The sequence below is a fragment of the Coffea arabica genome, chromosome 7c (assembly GCF_036785885.1).
Source record: "Coffea arabica cultivar ET-39 chromosome 7c, Coffea Arabica ET-39 HiFi, whole genome shotgun sequence".
NCBI classification, from domain to species: Eukaryota; Viridiplantae; Streptophyta; class Magnoliopsida; order Gentianales; family Rubiaceae; genus Coffea; species Coffea arabica.
The window spans coordinates 15,909,063-15,918,703 of NC_092322.1; the positions used below are offsets into that span (position 1 = coordinate 15,909,063).

At 35.7% G+C, this 9,641-nt stretch overlaps 1 protein-coding gene across 1 annotated transcript; it reads right to left on the reverse strand.

Annotated features, from left to right (window-relative positions):
• Positions 1-3,262: 3,262 nt before the first annotated feature.
• Positions 3,263-6,013, reverse strand: LOC113700170 (loganic acid O-methyltransferase). The gene is made up of 3 exons (XM_027220679.2): positions 5,875-6,013; positions 5,115-5,783; positions 3,263-3,813 (listed from the first exon to the last, which is right to left on the reverse strand). Exons 1-3 carry the CDS (start codon positions 5,941-5,943, stop codon positions 3,475-3,477), a joined length of 1,077 nt encoding a protein of 358 aa, XP_027076480.1. The 5' UTR covers positions 5,944-6,013; the 3' UTR covers positions 3,263-3,474.
• Between the last annotated feature and the right edge of the window lie 3,628 nt (positions 6,014-9,641).

The following is a 9,641-nucleotide window of genomic DNA, read 5'->3' on the forward strand; positions in this document are numbered from 1 at the left end:
AAAAAAATCATCTAAAGAACTAAAATCGAGATCGGATTTTGATCAGAAAGGAGGCTGAATCATTAGCCCTGGCTCAAGAAATTTTTCAGAAAATTTCTGCTATGTTTTTCTCTCTCCTCGTTCTCTTTTTCCTCTCTTTTTTGTTCTTTTCTTTGCCGTCTTCCCCCTAACTCTCTTTACCCTAAAGCTGCATTCTCAACCTTTTAAATGAGACTAAAACAACAAAACCCTTATCTCAATGGTGGGGATGGAATGAGTTTTGTTGGCTCATTTTGGACCATTTGATGATCTTGTTTCTAGAGGTTTCTTGATAATTCTTGCAAGGATGAGGTGCCCTTTGTACCGGTAAAGTTGGGGAAAAAGAAAAGGAAGAAAAATCGAATCCAAAATGCTCCAAAAATCCAGCTATTGTGTTGGTTTCTAGTGTGCTGCGTGTTGCACACGCGCGTCAGGGGAGATTTTTTTTTTTTTTTTTACAGAAATTTGATTTTTCATTTCCATTTTCTTTCTTTTCCTATCTTCACTTTCCTATAAAAACCAATCAAATAAAAAAATGATCTTTCTTGAAATAAGAATTAAAGGGTCAAGCGTAAATAAATAAATAAATGAATTATCAAAATTTTGGTGTCTACATTTTGCATAAAAAAATAGTAAGATTTGTTAATAAAGTCATGATTTTTACCTGAAAGAAATAGTAGTAAATTTTGTAATAAAAAATGGTAAATTTTGCTTCAAAGTTAGTTGAATTTATTAATTATGCACTGAGTTTTACGAAAAAAAAAATGGTAAAATTTGTCACTGAAATCATAAATTTTTCTTGAAAAAATAGTATGTTTTGTATAAAAGTGGTAAATTTTGAAGAAAAAGTGGTAAGTTCTGCTAAAAATTTAGTGAGATTTGTTATATAAAGAATAGCTTGCACAAATTATAACACTTGCTTGCTTTATAAGAAACTTACTATCACTTGTAATAAACGTACCGGCACAAATTTGTTCCTAATCTACCCTATAATATTAGGTTAAAACCTATACGTGGCATCACGTACATGAACCACTCAATTGTGAGTTATGGTGACTCTTCGTCACTTCAGACATTTCCATAACTTTTTATGAATTATCAAATATTACTGTGTATGTCAAATAAACTTTTTTTTAAAATTTTTGTAAATAGGAGAAAAGATGTGATTTAAGAAGTGCAGACAGGGGAAAAGGAAAATTGAATCAAAGATTTTTAATTCCTAATGTCTCAATATAATTTTTTCCCAATAGCCACCTAGGCGTGATTTTTTCGAAGTTAAACAGAATCACACCTTAATATTTTCTTCCAACCCTCCCCTGATCAGCAATCATTACTGACAAGTAAAAACCATAAACTTGAATCACACCTTAATATTTTCTTCCACCCCTGCCCTGATCGACAATCATTACCGAAAAGTTAAAACCATAAACTCTTAAGCAATAATGACATCTCCTACTTCATTATTATTATGGGCGTATTTAATAAGGGTAAAACACAAAGTGCCTTCACATATCCATTTTAGAAGGCGTTATCTCAAACTCATAAGAAAGTCCACGTCTTGAGATTTATGCCCTTAAGGGTGTGAATTTTGGGAAGAACCTTTTTTTGTTTTTTATAGCATAAGTGAGAGATTTTAAATCCCGAACGTCTTGCTTCACAATCCCTCCCTCCTGCCTTCACATTTTTGCGGCCGTGAAAGTCATAACAGAAGCCCTGCGGGAAAAACTCAGAACAGAGGGATTGACATCTGAAGTCCCTGAGTTTTGAGCCCTCTTTAGCGACCATATATCTAATGATTTCAACACTCTTTTCTCTTCACTTCCACCAGAGATACACCGCTATGCAGCAGGAGTGCTTGGTGATTTCCGCAAGGCCTTGTTCCCAAAGGCATCCCTTCATTTTGCTTACTTATCTTGCGTGCTTCACTGGCTTTCAGACGTGCCAAAAAAGGTTGCAGACATCATGTCCCCTGCACGGAACAAAGGAAAGAAACACCATAGAGGTGCCAAGATGGAAGTTTTTGAGGCTTATGCGTCTCAATTTGCCAAGGACGTGGTGTCATTTACATGAGCTGATCGATGGAGGGTTGATGGCCCTTCTACCCCTGATGCTGTCCGTGAATCTCATACAACTACCATCACAGAGGTAGAACTAGAAGTTCTAGGGTCTTGCCTCATGGGTTTGGCTAAGAAGGTGAGATTTCACTAGTTTCAGATCTTCTTCAACTAAGAACTCTTTTTTTTTTCTTTTTTTTTTTTCGTAACGGCACATACAACCTAACCTAGCCTACTCCTATTCCGAAGAGGGGGGAGGGAACCTACTCTATGGGAATCGACTCTAAGGAATGGCCCAATTGAGTCGGGAGAACATGACGGGAACTGAACCACCATTAGACTAGACGGGTGCACCACTCACTCGTATGGATTTAGAACAATCCTCATATAGAGACATATTGATGAGAGGTAAGGTTTAAACCCCTGAACTCTATTTGAATAACCCTTAATGTTGGGACGCAAAGTAGAATTTTGATTTTTTTTCATCACTTGAATAGTATTAAATTCGAACATTTATCATCTAGCATTGAATAGTAAACAGTTTTAGATAGTCAAATTAATTAAATTATTCATTTTTGAATTCAAATGGCATTCGGAATTCATTTTTTACACTTCTACGAACATGTGGGATGGGATTTTTCTGGATCAGATCTTTGCAGGAAGGGGCAGCGGCCCCTCAAGAATTTTAAAAATTTCACTCCCACTCTTATGAATTCTATAAAGTTAATTTGTATTATGAATTTGGCCTTAAGAAATTATTCTGATGTCAGTTACTTGCCCCTCTTCCCAAGCTTGAGAATTTGGTATTCTGTTGAAATATTTTTGACATTACTTTTGCCCCACAAAAACTACAAACATTTTACTTCCAAACAACGATGTAAATGAGTCTAATTAAATCAATCACTCAAGTCTTCAAACTTGTCTGTAAATTTTAAAGAATTTAAAATTGTGTTTAAATTTGGCTTCTTTATTCATTGTTTTGAGTTCACACGAGCTTTTATCGAATTGACCTCGATTGAATTTTTCACATACAAATTTGTCACTTAAATTAGTGAGAAAATATTTAATCAAATCATTAGAAATATCATATGTTATCGTTTGGGAAAAAAAATCATTGGAAATATCATATGTGGTTATTTAGGCCACACAAAATATATATTCTAACATGATGTCCTCAACCAAGCTTATAGTTGGACAATAAGATACGTGAGATTTTATTCTTTGTTAATCATCCATTATAAGTTCTTTTGTATTCATCCATTACAATGGATAGCTTCTAGATATGCTGGATTATGCAAGCTAATGTTCCACAGTCAGGAGCAGCTGTTTCAAAGCCATTTCTTGGGTTGCCCTTCGGAAACTAACAACACCAGCACAATCCATAAGGTCCACCAAATTTGTTTCATGTTCTCATTTTTCGCTTCAGGAGGACAACCACATCCTGATTCTCAGGGTTAAAGAGAGAGGAAGACTCTGCGAGTTTCTGCGTAAACAGTTCAAACAATTCATCCATGATATCACTTCCAAATTGTTTCTCTAGAAGTCCCTCTAATACAGCTCTGAGGTGCAAAGCAATTCCACAAGGGTTGGAGGAAAACTCATGCTTTCCTGGAATGCTTAATATCTCCATTCTCTGAACATTTAGATGTTCATTTGCCTTCATCAGGGTCTTTATCTCATTAAGAGATGGGAAATATAGTGGCAAGTTGAACATATCCACTTTCAATTCATCAACCAGTCCCTGCAATAAGTGCATCTTAGTAATTAAAGTACTTTTTTTTAGCCAAAACCTGCAGTCGAAATTTGAAGATAAACTTTGACCAAAACTCATATAGTATATGGAAATTAGAGAAACTGTAAAATTCCTACTCATGGATTTGCAACTGCTATTTTTAAGCTGAAGACATGTTTCAGAAATTATGGAACATAGTTAATAGCTTGTTCATGACCAAGGAGGTATTCCATTCATTCTCTACCATTGGTATATTATGCCTGATTTTGTTGATTTCCTATGTCTGCTTTGTTTCATCCTGGATATTGATATAAATCAGAGGAAATATTGGAAAAAGAAATTGGTGCCCTGCTTGTGATGCTTTTGGGCCTGCATTTGTTATCTGATATGCTTTTCTGTTCTGTCCATGGTTGTTACAAGTAGTAAATTTGACATATGAAGCTCACTTCCATCCAATACTTTGTACCTTTTTTTCAGCGAAATAAGTACATAATATCAAAATAATATTTTATACTTGCAAATAGGAATGTAAAATGAGCGAAACTACGTTACACTCGAATTGAGGTTGAACTAGTAAAAGCTAATTTGCGCTTAGTTCTCCAATTAATCAAACCAAACATGAACAATATTTTGTATCCAATAAAATTTCAAATCTGAAATCGAGCTTGGCTGACTTAACATGGTATATGAAATTTATATGTGAAAAATTTAATCGAGTTTGACTTGATAAAAGCTCATCTAAATTCAGTGCAATAAATAAATTAATTAAATTTAAATACAATTTTAAACTCTTTAGAATAGATAGACAAGTTTGACAACTTGAGTGCTTGGCTCAATTAGCTTCATTCATAGCCCTATTTGCAAGTAAAAGTTCTGAAATTTTTTGTGGAGCAAATATAAAATGTCAAAAATATTTCCACAGAATACCAGATTCTCAATTCTCAAGCTTGGGGAGAAGGGCAATTTCTTAAGGCAAAATTATAATACAAATAAACTTTTTAAAATTCATAAGAGGGCAAATGAATTTTTTAAAATTCTTGAGGGGTGGCTGCCCCTCCCTGCAAAAATCCGATCCAACGAAACTCCTGTCCCGCAGGCTCATAGAACTATTAAAAAAGAATTCCAAATGTCATTTGAATTCAAAAATGAATAATTTAACTATCTAAAACTATTTAGGATATATTAGATCATAATTCAAATTTAATGTTATTCAAGTGACAAAGAAAATCAATATTCTATGTTGCATCCATGCATTGAGATGTATTCGCATAGAGTTCTTAGTTGAAGATTTGAAACTAATGAAATCTAACCTTCTTAGCCAAGTCCATGAGACAAGATCCTAGAATTTCAAATTCTTTCTCTGGGACGATAGTTGTCTGAGATTCACGGATGGCATCAGGGACAGTAGGAATAACAAGGGCCATCAACCCTCCATCGACGAGCTCGTGTGCCCTTGCATTCAGAAATGACTCCAGGTCCTTGGCAAATTGAGATGCATAAACCTCAAGAAGTTCCTTTTTGGCCCCTCCGTGGTGAATCTTTCCTTTGTTCCATGCAGGGGACGTGTTGTCTGTAACCTCATTTGGCACATCTGAAAGCCAGTTAAGCGTGCAAGACGAGTGAGCAAAATGAAGGGATGCCTTTGGGAGCAAAACCTTGTGGAAATCACCAGGCACTCCAGCCGCAAGGTAGTGTCTCTCTGGTGGAAGTGAAGCAAAAAGTGTGTTGAAATCATTAGATATATGGTCATTAAAAAAGACTTGAAACTCAGGGACTTCAGATGCTAGTCCCTCTTTTCTGAGTTTTTCCTCCAGGGCTTCTCTTATCGCTTTCATGGCCACAAATGTATTTGGTCCTGTAGAACAGCCAAAATCTGCTATGCGAAATGGATGCACAGAGGTTGAAGAAAGTTGCTTGACATCAAGTTCTTTGTCAATCTCTTCTTTGATGAGTTCTTTTGCAACGTCTACTGCTCCTCTCTGCCGCAAAAAAAAAAAAAAAAGAAAATAAATAAAATCTTTACGTAAGTCTTATAGACCTTAGACATTTATAATGAGGTAAACTAGCAACCTGATAGGATGAGTTTTGGGCATAGCTTTGAGGTCCATTTCCTCCATTCATGGCATATGCTTGAGGCATTTTTTTCTATCTATATCTCTTCTCTTACCATGTCTTGATACCTCTGCCTAGATGGTTTAATTTATACTAGGCAGAGGCTTAGGGTTAAGTGTTGTCTTTTAGCCCTTTACACGTGATAAGGGGGCATTTGAGTGGGATATTTTGGGTAATATTGCGTAATTGTTTGACTAAATATTGCACTAATTGGATGGATTTTACTCAGATGCATGTGATGTTTGGTATTAATTGCAGGAATTGACGCTGAAAAGTGTTTAAAATCACATTTAAGAGGATTTCCTGATGAGTAGGCATGCCCACGCCTAAATCTAGCCCTCAGAACCGGATCTTTGTGGTTCGTCACATGTGGGGTACTTCAAACAGTGGATTCGCTTAAAAAAGCTGAAGAAATTAAATTGTAATAGATTTCCTTTTATTTAGTTAGGGAGTGTTGGTATTTGAATACCAATTTTTGGAAAGGAGTAAAAACTAGATTTGGGGGAACCGTTTTGTTTTCCTCTCTGGTCGGACCGGCCGATAACAAGGAAATCAAATTCCTTCATTTTCGGCGGCTACCAACGAAAAACGGAATTTTGTACTATGAGTAGGTTTTGGCTTTGGAGATGATTCGTTTTTTGGTTTTTGCTTTGAAAGACAATTGAGGAAAAAACAGAGAAAGGCCACCATAGTTGACTTTTTGAATTGCTTTTCCTGCCTTGGGTTGACCGAATTGAATGAACAAGAGAAAGGTTCTCTCGTACGTTTTTGCAAACCAATTAGGAGACAAGAATTGAGTCGCCATTGTTGACTAAGGTTCTCTCGTATGTTTTTGCAAACCAATTAGGAGAAAAGCAACAATTGAGCCGCCATTGTTGACTATTTTTGGATCTCCTATTTTTGGAGTGTTTTTCAAAAACTAGTTTTTCAAATACAATAAAAGTTATAATAAAGCACTCTAAAAGATAATCTAAAAATTAATTTAAAATTTTTTAAAATTTTACCAAATATCTCAAAATAAAGTGCCAATAAAAAATATTCCAAAATATTTTTTAAAAATATTTCAAAATATACTCTAAAAACTCTGCTACAGCAAAGTTTTTCAAAAACATCCCCAAAAACAGCTAATCCAAACGGAGCCGTGAAGGAAAAGCCAGACTCTCTCGTACGCTTGCTTTGGGGAACAAATTGACAGCACGAAATTCCTTGTTCTTTCCTTTCCTGGGTTGACTTGTCACACCCCGAACCTGCACGTGTTTGTCACGTGTCATTCGCCGTATTCTCAAATCTCGCTCAAGAATACAAGGCATCATTTAACTATACTAAACTTTAAAAGTACTAAATAATATAACTGCATAAAGTGCGGTACAAATATCATATAAAAGGTAATCTACAAATATCCAATAAATTCGTACATTTATTCTCTGATCGAAACAGCGGAAACAGGGTGGATAAAATTAACAACTAGAAGCAGCTAGTTCACTTAAAAACTAACAAAAGTCGTCCTCAGAGTCTTCTACGTAAATTAATTCGTACTCTTCAGAATCTGTAAAGATGGTAAAAAGTGGGTTGAGTAACAAATCGCTCAGTAGGTAATATTTACCCTTCTGTTAGACCATATACTTGTAACTTTATAGATACATATATAGATACCAATCAAATCATTTGTGCATCGATCACATCCATAATCTTGAAAGTAACGTCGTTTATAAAACAATGAGTAGTAATGGGTGGCAATCAATTTAAAAGTATCTTATTGATACATGTACATGAAAAATCATAAAGCCATAAATCATCTCGTCTCAATTCACAAGTTTCTTCATATCCATTCATAAATCAGTTCACAAGTCTCATTTCAGATCAGTTCATGATAGGTTGCGATTTTATCATTTATTTTATTATTAATTTCTCCTATTACCTGACCCAATCTGGATTAATTGTTAGATTCTACTCACTTTTAGTATTTTGCATATATTTCAGGGAGTAGAACGAAAATACCATAATAAATACCGATTTGACAGTTATCAGGAAAGAGTTCAAGTAGCAAGCATCCAGGGTATTTTTGGAACAAGGAGACACAAGTCCTTTTTGGTAATTTGTGGAAGATAGAATAAAAGGAGGAAAGAAACGAAGGGTTGAGGGGGCTTCTTCTTCCTCCAGAGGCTTCGTCCTCTCCGCAAGGGGGCCGCCGCGCAAGGAGAGCATTAGAATAGGATTTGGATAGAAATTGAAAGGGAATTTTCCGTTCAGTAGCTTAGGCTTGTTTTCTTTTTGACTTTTCCTTTGTATGCCTTTCTTCCCTTTTGGTTTTCTCCGTGAATGTGATGCGAAAAGGATTGGAAAGCTTTTGACTTTTCCTTTTTCGTCTTTTAGTGGCTTGCTTCCTGCGGATGTCCAGACCGAAGGAAAACTATGAATTACCTTTTGTAGCTTTCTTTTTTTTTTTTTTATTGAATAGACGAATTGAATTCGCCCAACTTCCGAATTGATGGCCGCAGCTTTTGCTTCAATTTCTTGTGGATTTTGTTCATCAACTATGAACTAATTTCCTCACCCTAGTCAAGGGACAACGGATGCTTTGGGTTGTCTAAAATTGTGAGATCGATTTAATTTTATCTTTTCTTTTTATTTATTGGTATCTGCATATTCTCTGATTACAGTGATTATGATTGTTCAATTAATTGATTGTCTTGGATCCGGATAATTAGTTGATTGGGTAATCTATTGTCAATTAGGGTGTTAAATCCGTAATTATTTAATTACCTTGAAATAGTGACAACTGGCATGATTGGGTTTGTGTCAGGGGGATATGCGAGCTAATCTGAAATAACCCTGGTAGTGCGTTATTTGGTTAGAATAGGGCTCCTCTAATACGTAAGGCAATTGGGGAATTAAATCTTACGGGCGTACTTAGGATTGTTTTCCAATTAGAGAAGTGATTAACAGGCGTACCTTGATCACCGACACAGTAAGGAGGGGTTGACTGTCATCGCTTGTTTGGCAGTTATAACCTATTTATTAGTAAATAATTGGAATTGCCTTTGCTTATCGATGATCAATTAGGTGAACCATTGCTGAAGTTATTCCTTGGCTAGATCCTTAATTATCACTCATTAGATTTTAGTAAATTGTTATTTAATTTCTAGTTGGCTATTTTATTTTTATTATTTTACTTTTAGTTGGATTGCTTAAATTGTCACCCCTGAGATAAAAACATCCCCCTTTGTCACTGTGAATTTAAAAAGAAACAATTACTCCCAGTCCCTGTGGATTCGACCCTACTTACCACTATCTACAGAAATTAATTTTAGTTTGAGCAGGTTTTTATTATTGCACAGGCTTCGACAACCTGTCAGTTCATAAATCATTTCGTATCAACTCATAACACGTACAGGTGATGACCGGCTACTGAGTACTCAGCCTAGAGATTAAACCCCTTCTAAGTGGGCGACCAATAGGTTTCATGACTACCGATTGGTCTCATTTCATACATGGATCAATCGGCCGGACTTTATACCAAACTACCATGACCTTGCCAATTGGTCGGAATTTGTACCAGACTGCCATGGCTTTGTCAATCGGCCGGACTCTATGCCAGACTACCATGACCTTGCCAATCGGTCTGACTTTATACCAGGTTACCATGACGATTAGACAGGACTATAGCCCCTACCGTCTATTCCATAACTGTTTTGAACTTTACTTGTCAAAAATTCATTTCACAC

Excerpts from the sequence above, each read along its gene's own strand:
- LOC113700170 (XM_027220679.2), bottom strand. The coding sequence starts at position 5,943 with ATGCCTCAAGCATATGCCATGAATGGAGGAAATGGACCTCAAAGCTAT. Across the intron at positions 5,784-5,874 it reads CCCAAAACTCATCCTATCAG|AGAGGAGCAGTAGACGTTGC; the intron begins GTTGCTAGTTTA and ends TTTTTGCGGCAG. Across the intron at positions 3,814-5,114 it reads TCATGGACTTGGCTAAGAAG|GGACTGGTTGATGAATTGAA; the intron begins GTTAGATTTCAT and ends CACTTATTGCAG.